The sequence below is a fragment of the Biomphalaria glabrata genome, chromosome 1 (genome assembly GCF_947242115.1).
Source record: "Biomphalaria glabrata chromosome 1, xgBioGlab47.1, whole genome shotgun sequence".
Classification (NCBI taxonomy): Eukaryota; Metazoa; Mollusca; class Gastropoda; family Planorbidae; genus Biomphalaria; species Biomphalaria glabrata.
The window spans coordinates 46786757-46806961 of NC_074711.1; the positions used below are offsets into that span (position 1 = coordinate 46786757).

Sequence of the window (20205 nt, forward strand, 5' to 3'; positions counted from 1 at the left end):
GACATGTTTTGTGTTTTGTTCTCACCACATCAAGCTGAAATGATGGGTTAAAAAAAAAAGGTGAATTTTAAATAGTTTTCCCATTTTGTAATGAATTGTTTTTTTTACATTAAAATAGTATTATAATATAATGTTTTCACAGGAATACAAAAATTAATTATCAGTACTATTTAAGTCTGATATCATGGTTAATTTGAATCAAGTCAAAGTGTGATATCATGGTTACTTTGAATTAAGTCAAAGTGTGATATCATGGTTACTTTGAATTAAGTCAAAGTGTGATATGTTTTTGTGGTGAATTGAATTGTTCACAAAGACACTTCAGAATGTCTTAATGTGTCTTGTAAATGCAATGATGTAGAAATGCCACATTGTTTCTGGATTTTGTTTAATGGCATGTCTTAGAGGAATTGTTCCATTTAAAACTAGTAGGTATGTTGTATTCAGCTTTTTATTAGCTTCAAGAAGTATGGATTTTTTTATATAAATAACTTACTAGTAGGTCTGCACTTAATGTACCTTTATGACACACAAGAAATGAAGATAATACAACAAACCTTTTTTAGAGTTTTAGTGAATACAAAACAATAGAAACTACGACTAGAATAATAACAGCATAAAATTCTAGACCAGGTTGAAAATTGAACAAGACTATGGAAATAATTGTTGCCACTGGGATAGCCGAAGTAATGACAAATAGTCTAACTATATTACTGCTGTACTTCATAACAGCAGACATAATTAGTCCACTAGCTGCCTGAAAGAAAACATGTCAAAAACTATTACTGATAGGTCAAGTTTGAAACAAGGCTCATAATTAACATAATGAAAGAAAACATGTCAAAAACTATTACTGATAGGTCAAGTTTGAAACAAGGCTCATAATTAACATAAAACTAATAGAGATACAAAGAGTATGAGATAATGATTGGACACACCTGAGTTAGAAGAACCAGCCATGTATACAGCGTAAAACCTTGGAACAAACTTTCATCTTCAGCTGGAACAAATAATATATATTCATTGGAATAATTCTCTGGTATTCAGAGTTGAGTTGACGCAATCTTTAATATAATTGCTAATTAAAATTCACTGATTTACAGGATCATGCAGAGACATGATGATCTAAAGCTGTTCATTATTAACTTAATGTAAGAAAGTAGTACACTTTTTTTTTCTTTCTTTTCAGGGGGCCATCATCACTAATGTGAATACTATTAGTGCAACATAAAACATATTCTTACCAGTTTGTGTATACCAGAAAGTGAAGTTGAACAGAATTCCAAATATGTATAGATAACAATTTTGAAGTGAAAGTAATGTCTGTAAATAAATGACAAAAAATAAAAAAATAATTAAAAAATTACAATAAGGATAAAATGCAAAGTATCATATAATTATTACTATTTTTTTACCGAAAATGTATAAAATCATTATTTAATATTTATAAACCTTGTCTGAGTCTACAGATAAAAGAGGCAAGCAGTAGTTCATGGCTATGCAGTCCTAGACGTATTCTACATATTTTTCCCATATTCAGTGCAGACAAATGTCTACCAGTGATTGATTTGAATTTTCTTTTTGACATTTACGCCTGTCACATTCTTACACATTCTTCCTTTAAGCTTTTCTTTGGCATATGATTGTCCCACATATCTAATAGCGGACACATTTTCAGCTTTATTTGATTCACACAATTGTATATCTATGACCATTGTCTCCTTTATACTCTCATCAGGAGTTTCTCATTTGAAAGATCTATTCCAACATGTCAACTAATAGTCCCCCTTTTAGACCTTGCGATGTATTGGGCAGATGATGTTAAGGTCATCTGTTTCTTTGTCCAAAAGTTAACAAGCAGGGTGTCACGTATACAGCACAACAACCAACCAACTTTACTTTCCCCAACTAAAGTCAGGTACCCATTAGAGTTGGGTGGACTCCAGGGTGACGTAAAAATCCCAGCATTCAAAATCCCAGTCTTCATCAAGACCCAGGACCCTATGTTCGGAAGCCAACCTCTTAACCACTCAGCCCCCCCCCCCCCCCCCAACTCTTAATGTGAAGCGGAAAATTGTTGAATACACCTTCTTTGACCCTTACATTAGTTGGGGAAAAAAAGCTAAAACACATTAAATATTCTAATTAGTAGTATGTTTTTTCATAAACAGTTCCATTGAATTGAATTATAAATCTATAGCTTTAACCTGTAACAACCAATCATTTAAACAACTTTAAAAAGAAAACATTAGCGAAATGAAAACTTTATAAATCTGCTACATAACTTACCATTGGCTCTTTTTTGAGAATATACTCTGTGTAGACTCCAGCTAGACCTGATAGGAAGCAGTAGACTAGAGTTAATGACAATCCAACTGGTGTCAGGTAGACGTCATTCAAACTCTGGGGTTTATCTTTCATTCCGATATAACTGGATGGAGAATAAATATTACTAACATTTTGTTTAGTCACAGAATGACTTGAACACATTTTTGCTACAATCTAAATTGGATAAGAAAGAAAATCCTTGAACTTTACTGTATAACGAGTCTTTTAGTTTCATAAAATATCTATCGCCATCTAGTTTATTATGATTATTTACTCAATGTTATTAAATAGTAATTTGACTTGTGTGTATGTTTTCAATAATAAGCCTAAATGGAATTGGAAGCTTTAGTGCTGAAACAAATGATGAATAAACATCACATTAACATAGAATAGCAGTAGGTACCAAGCAAACATCTGACATGACCATCCAGGTCCACATTAGTTTAATTCCTACAGGTACCACTTTTGAAACTATCCTTCTTTTTGCTGTTGAGCTGTTCGCTCTTTTGCAGTCTGTACCTAGGAAAAATAGCATGCTGTTCTCTTCAGTTGTTCAGCACTGCCAATACAGACTGTTGGTTTTGTTGGGCTGTAGTGGTAGTAGGGTCTGGATTAAAATGGGACATTTAAAGCGGATATGATTCACAGTTTCATAAGGAGGATATGTGAGTGGGATTTAGTTTGTTATGGTGATCATTTAAAGGTGTGTGCCCTGTTCTTAGCTGGAATATTGTAGATTGTGCGTTGCTGGGGAGCAAATTGATACTATCCAGTTTGTTTGGAGTGGTCATTTCATTGTACTTAGCTCTACCTGTGCTTCCTAATGGCCATTGGTTGAGCCACTCCTATTTATGGTTACTGGCATTTCCCATGATGCCTATGTGCCCAGGATCCATTATAATGTGACTGTTATATTAAATTTTGATATTGTAAGATGGATTATCATGATTAGTGTTGTCAACCCTCTTAGATTAGGTGAGGTGTTGCTAGTGATTGCTTGAAGAGTGGGTTATCAATCTGTCAAGAGAACAATAACTGCTAGTGCTTGGGTTCTGTCATAGAGCTTGTTTTCGGCAGTCTGCAATGCTATAGTGATCACTTAAATTTTGGCCAGGAAGTATGAGCAGTAATTGCTACTTAGTGCACTTATCTCAAGGTGTTTATTTTCAGGAGAACTTGGTGTGGTTTGGTTTTGGTTTTAGGCACATCGGCACAATTTAGGCCATGTCGTGCCTGCAGTCCCTTAAGGACTACTCTCTCTCTAAACAACAAGGTCCAAATTCTATACAGTCATATCATTAAAATCAAGGTCTATTCACAGTTAAAATAGTAAAGGTAGTAAAAATTTAATTATTTGGTAAAAATCTAATGTAAATAGTACATGTTCACAAATTCATAAATCAGATCTTCGTAGACAACCCCACTTCCCGGATAAAGCCCAGTACCTTCCTAGGGTCGACATTATCAAATAGTGTTTTTAAGTTAGTGGCTCTAAAATATTTCTCCCTGACATCCTGGTATCTAGGGCAATCAAGGAGGATATGTTCCACGGTGAGGCGAGAGTCACAGTACTCACAAAGTCTCTCTTCAGCACAAAAGAGTGCGTGATGTAGGTGTGGCCAATCCTAAGTCTGGACATGGTCGTGCTACCACGCCTTGTCAGACCCTTAGATGTGGGCTGCCACCTGATATCCGCCACAATCTGCCTGAGTTTATTGTGAGTCTCAGCCTCCCATCGGTTCTGCCACTCTCGATAGGTGGCAGAGGCAATACTTTGTCTCAGGTCCGAGCAGTGAATTTGGGTTCCTGACACCGCATGATTTAGGGCTCTCTTTGCTTCTCTGTCTGCGGCTTCGTTTCCCTCAATGCCAACATGGGAGGGGACCCAGATGAAAGTGACATCCCTATGGTCGGCTGTTATCTGGTCCAACAGCTTCAGGCTCTTATGTACCAATGGGATGTCAGTCTTCATCCGCCCCAAAGCTTGCAATGCAGATTTGGAGTCGGAGCAGATTATAAATTTCCTCCTTTCTGATGCTTTAACGGCCATAATTGCAAGTGATATTGCATGCAGTTCGGCCATAAAGATGGAGCAGCCATTGGGGAGTCTACGGGAGATTGTTTTGTTCCGAAAGGAGCAGGCACACACGACCTTTCCATCCATTTTGGATCCGTCTATGTAGATGGTGCCACAATCTCCGTAGCTCTCCTGCAATTCCCTAAAGTGGACTTGTAGTATGCTTGGGTCTGTATTTTCTTTTTTGAAATTAAGGAGGGATAAATTTAATTTGGGTTTATTCATTAGCCAAGGAGGATTCTGAGGGGTTTCTATTTTAGAGATTTGGTCAATGGGTGTTAAATTTTGGATGGGTTCTCTCATTCGAAGGCCCAACAGCTGTATGACGTTAGGCCTTGGATTGTATAATTTTACCTCTGTGGGGTTAAATATGGAGTCGAAAGCAGGGTTCGTGGGGTTGGATTTTAGCTTGACTATATACTGCATTGCAAGCTTTTTCATTCTTATATCCATAGGGAGTTCTCCAGCCTCCACATGGAGACTTGATATAGGTGATGTACGAAACGCGCCGAGACAGAGACACAGGGCAGCATTTTGTATTGGTTCCAGTATTTTTAGATACGACTTCCTTGCTACTCCATATATTAAGGATCCGTAGTCTAGCTTTGATCGAATTAGACTCCGATATAGCAGCAGCAAGATATCTCTGTCAGCTCCCCAGTCCATATGGCTGAGTACTCTAAGTATGTTTAATGACTTTTGGCCTTTCTTAAGTTCCTTAATGTGGGGGAGAACATTAAATTTGGAATCTAAGGTGAGGCCTAAAAATTTTTAGTTTTCACGACAGGGATCTTCTTTTTGTGTCCCCTTAAATTACAAAAATGCATACTAACTGTTTTGTTTTAAAACCATTATCGTTTGCCCAATTTTGAATTTTGTTTAAACATAGCTGTAATTTTCTTTCTAAGGTGTTCATATTTTTCCCATAAGTAAAAATGACAAAGTCATCAACATACAAAGAGCACTCTATGCCAGGGTGACTGACAGAATGCTGCCCTGGGGTACACCCATTTCCTGGTCATGAGTGTCAGAAGCGGAGTTGCCCACTCGAACCTGAAATTTTCGGTCTTTCAGGAATTCCCCCACAAAACGGGGGAGGTGTCCCTTAAGCCCCATAAGCTCCAGATCACGTAGAATGCCATGTTTCCAGGTTGTATCATAGGCCTTTTCTATATCGAAGAATACAGCTACACGATGTTCTCTTCTGAGTAATGCATTTCTAATATAAGCTTCCAGCCTTACCAGGTGGTCAGTTGTCCGCCCCTGTCGGAATCCGCACTGGTAGTTTGAGATCACTTTATTCCTCTCCAGGTACCAGACCAGCCTACTGTTAATCATTCTTTCCATGGTTTTGCAGATGCAGCTTGTTAGTGCTATTGGTCGATAGTTAGCTGGGACAGAGCCGTCTCTTCCCGGTTTAGGTATCGGTATAACTGTGGCTTTCCTCCAGCTGTTTGGGAAAGCGCCTGTTTGCCACACACAGTTATAGACCCCTAGCAGGACTGCCAATGAGGGTTCAGGAAGGTGCTTGAGGAACTGGTAATGGATTTCATCTTCTCCAGTCGCTGTGTCATGTGACTTGTCCAGCGATTCCCTCAGTTCATCAAGCGAGAACAGTTTGTTGTAGTCTTCATTGTTCTCTGACCTGAAATCAATGGGGTGTCTTTCCTCCCTGGTTTTAACTTTAACCTCGGAGCATCTTTTTTGGAATTGTTCCCAATCGGCCTTATTCAGTTTCCACCGCTGAGGTCGTCCCAATGAGGGGAGATTGTTAGTAATGATGATTGGGAAGTGATCACTTCCCCGTAGATCATTGCTAACTGACCATTTAAAGTCGTCCAGAAGTCTAGGGATGCATACAGTGAGGTCAATGCATGTGAGAGATCCAGTTCCTGGGTGCAAGTAGGTGGGTGATGCATCATTAAGTATGCATAAATCATGTTGGAGGAAGATATCCTCCAGCATACGACCTCTTGTGTCTGTATTGTTGGATCCCCACATGGTGTTATGGGCATTGAAATCCCCAAGGACTATATAAGGCCTGGGGAGTTGTTTCAATAGGTTCTCCATGTCTGTTGGGTTTAATGGAGCGCCTGGTGGTAGATACAGGCTGCAGCAAGTGATAACCTTGTGAAAGGTTATCCTAGCTGCTACGGCCTGTAGAGTGGTCTGTAGTTCTACCCTCTCATGGGGGATGCTGTCCTTCACAAGGATACAGACTCCACCTGATGCTCTCTCTGCATCCTCAACATTCTTGCTGTAAGCACTGTAGCTTCGGAAACTGATGCTATCTTTCAGAAATATTTCCTGTAAGCAGACAGCTACAGGAGTCTCAGAGTCCATCAGTAGCTGCATTTCCTCATAATTGGCCTTGAGGCCTCTACAACTCCACTGTACAATTCTGGAATCCATGGCTTATTCTAAATGACCTACTAGGAGCTATTTGGCCTTGGGAGGCCCCCGGAGGGGTTTCCCTTTATTCCAGTGACCTTGGTATTTTTATTCTTGAGTTTGGATGGAGAGGAGGACAACCCCCTTTTGGGGAAAGCCTTTCTCTCTGGAGAGGGGAGATCCCTCTGGTTAGAGCGGAGGTTATTTCCTCCTCTCTCACCTCGGGCATCCTTTCCGCTTTGATTTCTCCCCTTAGGGAGTTGGTCAACCTCTAATTCGGTAGAGGTTGGGGTGTCTGGCTGGGTTCTCTGAGGAGAACCTGTGTCAGACATGATGTCTCCGGGTTCTCCCGGAGTGTTGGTTTTGACATGCTGTTCAGTCTCCATGCTCTCATCAGCGAGCACAGAGAACCTGTTCTTTAGCATGACAACAGGGCTTTCTTATTTCTTCGGAGGTGTGTTCTTTGGTGGTGTTTTCTTCTGAGTTGGAGGAGGAGGAGGGGGGGGGTGGGGTCAATGTGTCCATCTGTGTGGCTATGGATCTTCCTATCTTAGCAACAGCCTGGGCGTAGGTCTTTGTCAAGCCAAATTGGCCCTTGGGTAGGGCCAATACAGCCGATTTCGCCTTGCTAAAGGTACATCCATTTCTTGCCTTGTACTCCTGCATGGCAACTTCCTGTTTCCACACAGGGCAGTCCTTGGAGAAGGCTGAGTGGCCAGTGTGACAGTTTAAACATTTGAACTGGGCTGTGCAGCCTGTCCTCATGACCCTCTCCAGCACATCTGGCACACACAGTGTTCCTCTTGCAGACTGCTGCGCCATGTCCATAACCCTGGCACTTGAAGCACCTCATGGGGTTAGGTATGTAGGGCCTCACTGGAACTCGTAGGTATCCTGCCTTCACATACTCTGACGGTGTCCTAGTTCCGAATGTGAGGATAATAGTGGCAGTTTTGACCTCCTCACCATCCCTGCGCCTGGTAATGCGCCGGGCATGGGTGACTGCTTCAATGCCCTCCACTATTTCCTTCTCGGAACATTCCAGTAGGTCCCTAGAGCTGATTACACCTCTGCTGATGTTCAGACTCTTGTGTGGCATGACTTCCACTTGGAGATCACAGAGTCTTCTGCATCTTAAAAGCCCATCAGAGTGTGTCTTGCTATCTACTTCTACAAGAAGTTCCATTGACTTGTGTAGCTTAGACACACTCTTGGGCTCTCCCACTACTGACTTGAGTCCCTTATAGATAAGGAAAGGGCTAAGCTTTGTCAGGCTTTTCCCCTCCTCTGTGCACCTGACCACCAAAAATGATGGCCAGGTAGTACAGCTTTTTGTGGCCTCCTCCTTTTTTGCCTCAATATGGCGTCTCTTGCCCAGACTTAAATCTGGGGAAAGTAGTTTATTGGGGTTTTTTTTGTCCATATATATCCTTGTTAGTTCGGCACCTGTGCTCCCCACCCGCCATCGAGTCCAACAAGGGGACGGGCCATTCAGAACTCCAGAATGAGCCCGCCAGTGCTACACAGGTGCTATACTCAGTCAGCTGCTGCATGGGACATGTGTCCGATACAGCAGCTCCCTGATTGACCCTCCAGCCACCGCCCTCCAGCATAGGTCTTCACCTATGCTGGTAGCTCGGCAAGGCCAGCCGGTTGACCCAGAGCAGGCCATCTGGGCCTCAGGTCTAGGGGAACTTGGAGCCAAAGTATTGTGTTGTGGTGGTTTATCCTCAGATAGCCACCACTCAAACACCAGGATCTCTTTATCCCCCCTTACCCGTCGCAGTTCACGGCAAACGGACTGCTCTAGGACGTAGTGAGATTTTAGAGATAAGGAGACAGAGTGATGATCAATGAAGGCATACTGAGGAAAAGAGGAGGCAGACACAATGATAGAAAAGAAGTAGGGCACTTTTGAGCTCCAAAAGTGCTAAGGGAAGAGGAGCGCAGTTTAACGTCATGTCTCTGGACACTTCAGGAGAACACCAAGACCAACATATATTATGGTGGCTTTGAAGGCTGATCCATTAGTGTATATATGGATAACTATTTTTGGATAGTTATCTTTTGTTTCTATTGTACCTACTTTGAGCTCTAATGGATTTTATTCTTTTGTTAGGCTATTGTTTATTCTGTAACTATTAATAAATATGCTAAACTGTTAGAGAGAGATGCAATTTTAATTAGGGTCTATGTCTTTGGAATAGGTCTTAGTCTACAATTTAATATGTGGAAACTCTAAATCTAGAATTATTTGACAACTGGACCAGTTGGAAAGATAAGGTGGTGGGAGGGGGAAGATATAAAAGGATATCTGGATGAATTCTAGCGTAATCGCTTTTTAAAAACATATATAAAAACAAAGAAAAACAGGGAACGACCTGAATTTGAACTCATGCCTCAAAGCTTACATGCTAGTATAGCTACTCTGCCAGTGAGGTGCATATGAAAAATAAAATAGTTTAGTCATCTGTTTGTTTCAAAGGGGGATAATCCAGCATATACCACCACTTCAGTCAAGAACAATTTCTTTCCCTTGTTTGAGATACCCAAACAAAATAATTAATTTCCAATGATTAATTAATTGGTTCTTTTTTTTTTGTTGTTGATTCTTGTGTTGTAAGGTAAAAGAAATAATTGTGCAAAATTTCAGTTTAATCTGAGATAAGGTGTCAGAAAAATAACAAGTAAAAACGTTTACCAGACAGAGTGAGTTGATATAAGCTTCGTAAAAGTACAATTACCAATCTTAATTAACATTTACCTATTCAGCATACCAGCTAATGTCAGTAGTGTCAAAGACAGCCATTGTACAAATTTCAACTTTCTGTAGAGAAAAATTATTTCATAATACAATGTGACAACCATGATATTAGTTTATCATTTTATAGCTTTACGATGGAATAAATCCAAGAACTAGAAGTAATTAAGGAAAAGAGGTTAATGGTTACTGATTTCTTTAACATGCCTTTACTATCATGTTTTTTCATTATAAAAAACACTATCAAAGTACCTGTTCATAATCAATCTGTATAAAACAGCTGTAGATACTATTTTTAAATTACAAAGAACCTGCAGTCGAAAAAAAAATTTGTGTTGATTAACAGGGAAGTTATCCAATAAATTAGGGAAGTTACCCAATAGAACACTGAGTTTCTCTTAAATAATTTCAAAAAGCTTGAAATAAAATGAATAAACATTTATGTCATTCTAGATTTCAAATCTAATCAAAAGCTTTCTCTAACCAAATCTTGTTTTGTTTTAACAAGACTTTTACTTTCACACTGATTTGTGGTCCATCATTAATTTTCTTAGATTTAACTAATGTCCGACTGACAAAAATTTAGAGTTAACTTTAGTTTATTAGCATTAATCAACCTGTGACTGCAGTTGTGTCTCAAGGATTGGCCTCTTTAGTCACACCAGAAGTGGCAAGGGAAAAGGTTATCTCATGAGAGGTACAATGCATAGGAGATTGGTATTAAATATTACTTAAACAATACCTTTAAGAATAACCAGCTAATGAGCACACAGATAAGGCATACAAATAAAAAGCTAACAACCCTCACTTCCCTCCTTATTTCTTTACTAGTAGAGGCAGAAAAATAAAACGTAAGTAACCTGAAAAGTTGAAGGGTCCATATGATCTTGCATGTAGACAGCTAAATTGTTGTTGATTCCATAGCATAACGCAGGCAAACTAAATGAAATGACAGATCTGAACTTGATTTGCTTGTAGTTAAGTTTGTTCTTTTCAGACCACAAGATCATAAAACTTATTGTAAACTAAAATATGAAAAAAAAAGTATATATTTATGCTATTTCTAGTGGTGTAGTTAAGTCAAAAATGTTTTTAAAAAATTCCTAGATTAATCCATACCAATTCAAGGGCAAAATTATTTTTTTTTCAGAGCTGTGTAAAACAAAAATTGCAAATTTATCATACTATCATGTATACAATGCAAATAAAGAAGAAGAATTCATACAAAATTGAAGATACATTCAAATCACACTGCTTTTACATTTAAAAAATTAGTTTTAATATTAAAAACTAGTTGACCAGCGGCATAGCATACGCCGCTATTTTGCAGGACCGGCCTTAGGCCACTGCAACCTATGCGACCGCAGTGGACCCCACACTTTCAGAGAACCCGCACTTTCACAGGACCTGTGCTAATTCTAGGTGTATAAATTATTAAATTAAACCATTTTATAACTTAAAACAGATTTTCCGTGCCCTCCTGTCAATTTACCAGTAGATCCTGGAAATCTCCAGAAATTTCAAAATATATGAAAAGTCCTTAAAATATACAGAAATATATATACACAAAAATTGTCATTTTGGGGTGTCATTCAATAGGGAAAACGCCAATCCTACACGCGATAAATAAAAACGCCATTATGCATTAGCCGTAATTGTGTAATCTGGTGAAAGAAGCTTCTTACACCTCAAACTAATGAAGAATTACATGAGATCAACAATTCTGGTAGATAGATTGAAACATTTGGTAATTCTTGCTATTGAACATGATCTATATAGGAAATAGAATTTTTATCATATACTGTATGACTTCGCTACATGCAAGGCTCGTAAACTAATTCTGTAAGTAGTAAAGAATGAATAAAATGCATACACGATTTTTTTTTTCTAATACAAACTCTTAAATTTCACTTATTATCCGCTTCCCAACCCAAACTTGGCCCCACCAAATCCGTTTCGCATAAAGCCCCACAATGGTTAAGTCCGGCGCTGCTATTTAGTGTTTGTAAAATGTTTTAAACGTTTTGGATGTTCCTTCAGATAGTTTACTTCCTAGTCCAAACCTCCCGCAGGATGAAGGGCGATGAGAGCGGGCAGGGTTTGATATATCCAAACGACAGTCCAGCGCCCAAGCCGCATGACCAGGCAGCCATCCGTAGTGACGGGTGAATTCTACTTGTTCTCCCCCCCCCCTCTTGTTTTTTCATGGGATAACTCTATCCGCAGAAATAAAAGAGTGATCTTTCCTTTACTTCTTCTTCTTCTCGTCCAAACTCTTGAGCCATGAAGAGATTTATATATATAGATGTTTATTGCCATTCACATTATAAAGACCTTTGAAACAAAACCTCATAGTCTTTGATGTACATGTTTCTAAAATATTTTATATGTGAGTGTTTATGCATTTACTCTCTAGATAGAAATACACAAATATAGGCATCAACTAAAAAAACAGGAATAAAGGGTTAAAACTCATAGCCAGATATATATGCACAAGTGATTAATAAAATATTAAGAACCTGTAACATTTACAGCCAATAAGTTACAACACAAAATGCTTGTTTGCAACTATTTGGCTGGTAGCTTTGATTTAAATAAGAATCAATTTAAAGTCATTGAAAGAATGTCCTTGGCCTTAGAAACAAAATATCTTCTGTTGACCTATTAAAAACTTCACCCAATGCTTTGTTTATTATATCGTACAATGTTACAAATTTATATTCAACTAATTCAATGACCAAATTATCAATCTTATCTATAAAAATAAATTTGTCAAGGTTGTTTGCTCTTGCATCTTTGAACCAATCTCTATGATATGACTTGGCATGTATAATACTTTAGTCTAAATGAAAGTCCTAGCCCTAACTCAGTCCTGTAAAAACCTCAAACCCTATACTTGGTGCCCTAAAAAACATCCTTAAAAAATCTGAACTTATGGACACATTCCCATTCACATGTCCCATTTTTTGGTTGGCTACCCACCTAGCTCTAATGGGTACCTGACACTATTTGAGGAAAAGTAAAGGCAGTTAGTTGTGCTGATCACATGAAATTCTTGTTAACCGTAGGCCCAGAAACAGATGACCTTTACATCATCTGCCCTATAGACCACAAGGTCTGAAAGGGGAACTTTACCTTAACTTACTACCCACCTAGAAGGAAAACTCATAATTCAAACCTCTGCTACCTGAGGAAAAATCAGAAGCTGGTGACCCTAAGGCATTTTGCAGAACGCAGTGCTACACCATGATAGAATCTGCAAAGCCACTGATCCCAAATTGTATAGGCACTGGCTGTTCCTTTGGATACATAGCTCCATGGAGGGGGGGGGAGGCTGCTGTGTGGGTGACATCATTACGACCATAGCTAAGGCTCTGGCATTCATCTAACTTCTCTGAGATATGATCTATAGTAGCTTTTATGACAGAAGAAAGCCATAGTACTAGTAACATTAACAATTTAATTCATGAAATAAACCTAAGCTGGGACTGGTCATACAAAATAATGAAAATTCATTTCAAAAAATCAAAATTTCTTTCTAACTTGACCAGAAAGTAAAATGATTATATTAAACAAGTTTGGGTCCACCTTTGAGTTGTGTATATTTTCTTTTAGAATTATTCCAAACAACACTGAATATTTCAGCTAGCCCCAAAAAATTATATCCAAAATAGAAAAATAATTGAATTTGGTACTATAATCCTATGACTAAGTATTTCAACTAATCAAAACACTTACTTTGATTATTTCTAAAAGTAAGACCAAAGAAGAAGATTTATACATTATAATTCCATTTACACGACTCAAATTGATAAATACACCATAAGAACTGTAAGCTAGTACTCTGAAAAAGAACATAGTAAAATAAGGTAATATTAATATAATAAATATTAATAAAAGAAGTTTGGTGAGACTTTCTTTTCATACTTGATAAATTGGATGATTAGTTTTAGTACCCGTACTATAAAGCACTAAACATAATAGTAAAGTTTACCAACTGGTAGAAGGGCTGCTTTGATTTCAGCGAGAATGTAAAAACATTATTGCCAGTATTTTCAACTGATAAATGGACCCTATTATTAAAATTACTGTGATATGTTTGGAGTACCAGATGACAACAATGTGTTGGTTGATGTTACAATGAGATTGTTTTGATCAGCAAATGTGTTTCTGATGTTCTAATTTTGTACAGCTCACTCTTTTAAACTATTACTGAACATGCAAACAATATCATGATGCCAGAGATATAAATGCAAAGTATAAACTTAAAACTGAGATCCTTCAACAATAAATACAAAGCTTTTATTCTGGAACTAGAAATCTCTTTAATACTATACACATGGTACAATACAATTTAATTCAACACATTTACTGTCGTCGTTCAAGCCCACCAACTATGGATGCTTCCCTTTAAATACTTTTTACCATCTCCGTCCTCCCTGCTTTTGGAAACAACCAATTTCCTTTTGAGTGTGTTGAATTTCTCCACCACTCCTTTTATAATTTGGAATTTCAGTCATGAACATGACCTTGTGATGCAAACATTCAACCAATGAAAGAAATAATAATTTTCTGTTCCGTCACAATACATAAACTTTTAACATATCTATTTTAGATTTAGGTTAATGTTTAAGGTTGTCAATAAGTAGGCCTACTATATAAATGTATTTAGATATGTTGGCTGAGTGGTATAGTGCTTGGCTTCTGAACTGGGGGTACCATGTTCAAATCCTGGTGAAGACTGGGATTTTTAATTTCTGTATCGTTAGGGCACCTTTGAGTCCACCCAGCTCTTATAGGTACCTGAATAGTTGGGAAAAGGGGGGGTTGGTCATTGTGCTGGCCACATGACACCCTTGTTAACCATGGGCCACAGAAACTAATAACCTTTATATCTTTTACCCTATAGACTGCATATTCTGAAAGGGGAACTACCTACTAACCAGATATAAAAAAAAATCTTAATCATTTCAATTTTTCATTAAACTAATTATTTTGTAATTTTTGACGCACATAAACAGTAAATCTTAAAATAACTTTAAAAATTACCAATGTTTAAATGAAGTTGAAACTAAACATACTCAATTAATAGAATTCCATAGAAAGAAAGTGGATTTTGAAATGCTGATTTCATGAATTTTGCCATGTCTTTCAACCTGAATGAGAAAACATTAAAAATCAAGTTGTACTAGTTAATAACAATAACAATAATTTGTTTACTTTGCCCACTTAAAAATGTTGGTGTCATTGGCTTTATTTCACTTAGTAAATTTAATGTGATAATGATTTTAAAATGGCACTTTGTTACAGTTACAGTAGATGAAGAGAAGGGCTTTTTCTTTTAATAATTTAAGAACATTTTTTAATTATTTCCAATTTAAGATCTAGATTTTAGTAGATCTTTATATATATATATACACACACTTTTTTTTCTAGAGATTGTGAAATAAAATTTAGTCTCTTAATTGTCTAGAAATCTAGAGCTAGAGATCAAATCTATCATTCCTAGGAAATTTCCCAACTCTTGAATGAGAATATTTGCAGTGACTACAAAATGAAAGGTTCTTGCTTGCTTGCTTGATGTAACTGTAACTTTTTCACATGATCTACCTTCTATCAGTAAACAGACAGCATTGGCTTTTGCTAACACTCAGATAGTAACATATTAGTTTTGGGGTGCAGGCCTACCACAATCAACTGCTGTCAGTTTTCATGTTGTAGAACTCTACCTAATAAATAATGACAGAATGATGTAGTCCTAAATCTGCTCAAACTTCAAGCTTTGAGGATCTTTTGAGAAATACAAAGTAGTTCATTAGGACTGCAACATATTTTCCTTGAAGTAATTCAGATCTAGAGCTAATTTAGTGGTAAATGAAGAAAGTCAGGCAGCATCAATTTGTAAATGTGTATAGCATCTAGATTCCAAACGACGGCACTGGCAAATTGTTCACTAACAACTGCTAGATCTTGAGTCATTATAAGAGCAGAAATAGTTCATAGTAGTTCATCATTCATGCACACATTTTCCTCATATCATACTAAGAAAAAATTCCTTTCATTCTTTGCCTCAATCAGCTAAAACTTTTGAATGTTCGCATAAATATGTCAGCATACACAAGAAAAAAATCACAGATCTTGAGAGCTCTGAGCATGGAAACCTGTTCCTGGAGAAAAATGTCAAAAACTTAAAATCTGTGTCGCTATTTATGAGTGAATTTGCTTTTTAAAAACATGGGTGTAGCAAGGATTTATTTCTGGGAGAGTTTGGGGGAGGGGGGCACATTTTTCCCTTTTTGTTTCTTTGCATATACACACCTTGTATTTTTATATATGTATATAGGCTATACACTATACATTGACGCAATGAATGTTATTACAGCCAGTTTGTGCCTAAGTACCCTCGAATATGTTTTTTCTGCAGGTAGTGAAATAACAATACCGGGTGCATACCCTTCTTCTGCCAGCTGGGGGAGTGCTGGGAGCCAAGCATTATTTTTGTATTCAGAACTTAAAAATTGCATTTTCTGAGGTATCTACTGCTATCTTCTTTAAAAAAAAATATTTAATTATCAAATTTGCTAATCAATGCACTTTATTAATGGACTGGTACAAAAACAGATCAGTGTGTGCTTTTTTTCTTTTTTTTTTGGAACGAGGGGGAGACAAGAACCTCAAATGACTAGTTTGCTTCAATTTGGTAAAGTCTGTGACTTGAATTCTCATATATTAGTTTTATTAATTAATTCCAGCAACTGTTAGGAAGATAGATTAAAGTGTATGAGAGGAAGGGGTGGGTGAAGGGATTGAATATCAAAATCCCCCATAGTTACACTTATGTGGTAACTCTAGTTTTGTTTTAGTTTTTTTTTGGGGGGTGTTGAAGCTTGAACATCAACTCCCTCCTGGAATTTGGGGACAGTATTTTGCTTTGGGTTTTCTCAGACTGTTGCTTGAATTTCTCGAAGATTTAACATACCAGTATTAATGTATATAGCCTAGAGACTTTATTGGGAAGAGGTTGAGCCTCACCCCACCCACTCTACCCCCCATGCAATGATCATGAAATTGGGTAACTGTAGTTTTGCTTAAGTTCATATCTGGTGGAAGGAGTGAAACTTTAAAAAAAAAACCTGGCTACAATCATGGAATTTTGCAATTTGTTTTTGGCTTAAGTTTTTTTTTTTTTTAAATTGGAGGTGGGGTTTAACCTTACCCTCCCCCCTTTTTGAGTTGCAAAAGGAATTCAGTCACCGAAGTTCTGCTTTACTTTTTATTTACACCCTCCCCTTTTTTTTTCTAAACTGAGGGAATTGGTTGGGGGGGGGGGGGTTAATCCTCAAAACCCTTAAAAAAAAACAAAGAACCCCTCTAGGTTTTTTCTTTTTATTATTGGAATCGGGTTTTAACTTCAAAACCTCTCTTGACTACACTAATGGAAATTGGTGGCTGTAGTTTTCTATATTTTTATTTCTTGTAAGGGGTTTGAACCTCAAAACCCTACTTGGATATGCATATTGAAAATGGTCACCATAGTAATGCTTTAGTGTTTTATTAGAGGACTCAAAACCCCCCTGAGCTATGCCTGAGGAAAAGGGGGGTTTAACCTCAACACCCTTTAAAAAAAACAACTAAAACACCCTTATAGTTTTTATTTTTTTTATTGGAGGGAGGTTTTAACTTTAAAATCTAATTATACTAGACTTATGGTGTTGTTATCGGTCATTGACTTGAAGCACTAAACTGCTGGTAGACAATTAAACTAATGTAAGCATTTTAAAACTTAACTTATAAAACTTGAAATAACATGATTAACTTCCTTGTGAACAAGATTAAATATCACTTTTAGTATAATATAGACAAAGTCAGCTTGAAATGAGATAAAACTAGTAGACTTTAGAAATAATATAAAAAGGTATTTTAAACAACATCAAACTCATAATAAAAACATGTCCTTTTTACTCTGGCATTCAGGAGTTGTACTCAAGACAGCTTACAAGTGCTGATTGTCTTGCATCATTCATACTGCATACCCACAAACCAATCTCTAAGTCTTCTCACCATCACCATAGACACACACACACAAGGATTTGGTGACTAGTTTTTCTTTATATCTATTGTTTTTTTTGTAAGTGACTCGAACTGAAAACCCCCATTGGATACGGGATAACCACTACGCAGATGGAATTTGGTCAATGTAGTACTGCTTTAGTTGTTTTTTTAATTAGGGAGGGGTTTTTAAGCTCAAAACACCCTATTGCTATGCTTATGCAAAGGGGTTTTAATTTCAAAGCCCTAAAAACTAAGATTTTTTTTTTATTGGAGTGGGGGTTGGACTTGGCTGCAATTTGCTGACTAGTTTTTATTAAAAATTAACTGAATTTTATTTCAAGGGGAGGGGGGATTGAATCCCTAAAACCCCCCATGGCTATGTCCATGGATTGAATTTAATTGCTGGATAATATGGAATAGCAGTTTAAAACAAAAAGAGTTAAAACCAAAACCTGATATTTTTAAACTTTTGGGCGATTACCTACCTATGACCCTCCTTTTTACTGATGTTTTGAACCTCTGACAAATGGTTCACCCAACAATTTGTTCAGCAGACAAATGTTTCACAATGGTGTCATAAGAGTCTTTGTTTGATGTCATTTGGAACAACGTCATTGATAAAATAATGTAAGTGGTCTCTGTTAGAACATTTTCTTGACCAATGCAAGACCTAATGGCGAAGAAGTAAAAGCAAAACACAGGAGTAAGAGTGAGCAATCTTATACAATCTTATAATGAGCTTAGAATAAAGTTAGCCAGTTAAAATTCTTCTCATGAGCAAGAATATGATTTTAAATAATCATGCATATGACTTTTCAGTCATTTGACATTCATACAACTCCCTTTTTAAACATTTCTTTAATAAGTAAATTTCCATTTGTTCAATATCACTTGAACATCTTCATTATTGTGATTGTAATAAATTTTTTTCTTCAAAAAAACAAAACAAAAACAAGCAACAAGAAAAACAACAAAAAAAAAACTTTTTTTAAAAAAAAAAAAAAGCTTATATTAAGTGTAAATGTATCAATTAGTTTGGATTAGTCATGTGATGAAATTTGTAATAAATCTAAATCTGTGTGATTAGAAATATTTTTACCAATCATTTTTGTTTAACGCAATTTCATGCTTTTAGCTTTCTCAATGCATTATGATCCTATAACTCGTCTGAACCAAGTAGGAAAGGAAAGGGGGGGGGGGGAGAAGGAGGTATATGTGTGAATGTTACCATGATTGCTTTTTAAATTCTTAAAAAAAAACAAAAAAAAAAAAACATTTTTCTCAAGGGGACAAAGTCAACTTATACGACCACATCTGTCAAGTACGATTTCTTTCCCTAGTTCAATACCAAACAAAATAACTAATTACCAATAGTTAATTAACTAATTAGTTGTTTTTATTTTAAATTGAATCTTCTTTTGTCAGGTACAAGAAATAATTATGCAGAATTTCAAGATCAAAGATTGGATGTGGGAGACATAACGCATACAAACTTTTTACCAGACAGAATGAGTTGAGGAGACAATTCTGGATGGAAGAAAGCCCTAACAAATATGTCACTATCCAAACACAGTTCCTCAAAGGACCATTTGTATGGAGAACACCTGCATGACTGATGTGTGTGACAAGTCAAAAGCTTGCTGTCAGAGTCACTCAAATTTATCACAGCATTAATTATTATTATTATTATTTATTTATTTATTTTATTTTAATGATTTTCCCATCATATCCCCAATTTCTTCACCCGCCCCACCGTTTCCTCTCCAGGCTTGACTGAATCCACCACCTTGGCGGCCTTTTCACTTATCTTCTCTTGACCAGGGTAAAGATAAACACAGTCTCTTTTATCTTACCCGCCGGATGTCTGACAGCTGCAGTGGACACCACCTTGGGTGGAATGCGAGTCAATCTTTCTCCCCTCCCCCGACTCCCGCGTCTCTCTTTGATCTAGGAGATCACTCGGACCAACACATCTATTGACCTTTCCAAGGTGCGACTCCCACCTCGAGTCAAATTCACCCACATGTAAGATAATTCTTAGCCTAGGAGATTTCCTGTTTCCGCCCACGTTTTCCAGGCCTGTATATGAGGTAAATTAAATCAAGCCAGACCCTCTCATTTTTTTCTGCATATTCTTAGAATATAAGAGAAGCCTGATTTAGCGTTTCTAGTCTCGTAAACTAATACCCAATTCTTTTCTTTACAATTTTAAATTTACAATCAATAACAACAAAAAAAATATTTGTTGTTATACCAAGAGCCAAGACTGAAGACATTTAATAATCATTTATTTCAAATATTTGCTCTAGTCACTCTAGTAGTCTCTAGGTTCTCTAGATTAGTCTAGATTCTAGTCTAAAACGTACGTTATTTTACTCTTTAAAAACAAAAAAAAACTCAAAATCTAAGTGAAAATCCTCTTTTCTTTACAATTTACAATCAATGACAACAAAAAAAAATATTTGTTGTTATACCAAGAGCCAAGACATTTATTTGCTCTAGTCACTCTAGGTTCTCTAGATTTAGTCTAAAACGTACGTTATTTTACTCTTTAAAAACAAAAAAACAAAAAAAAACTTAAAATCTAAGTGAAAAC

General features: G+C 36.8%; 1 protein-coding gene across 6 annotated transcripts; it reads right to left on the reverse strand.

Annotated features, from left to right (window-relative positions):
• Positions 1-556: 556 nt before the first annotated feature.
• Positions 557-20171, reverse strand: LOC106080146 (probable UDP-sugar transporter protein SLC35A4). Of its 6 annotated transcripts, none has more exons than XM_056040139.1 (11): positions 20084-20171; positions 18095-18279; positions 14639-14713; positions 13296-13401; positions 10418-10582; positions 9810-9868; positions 9561-9623; positions 2290-2431; positions 1245-1323; positions 939-1000; positions 557-753 (listed from the first exon to the last, which is right to left on the reverse strand). In XM_056040139.1, exons 3-11 carry the CDS (start codon positions 14701-14703, stop codon positions 742-744), a joined length of 753 nt encoding a protein of 250 aa, XP_055896114.1. In that variant the 5' UTR covers positions 14704-14713; positions 18095-18279; positions 20084-20171; the 3' UTR covers positions 557-741. The 6 variants fall into 6 exon arrangements, with proteins under 6 accessions (XP_055896114.1, XP_055896074.1, XP_055896090.1 ...); XM_056040099.1 differs by having other exon boundaries at positions 557-757; XM_056040115.1 differs by lacking the exon at positions 20084-20171 and adding an exon at positions 19864-19886 and having other exon boundaries at positions 557-757.
• Positions 20172-20205: the final 34 nt, after the last annotated feature.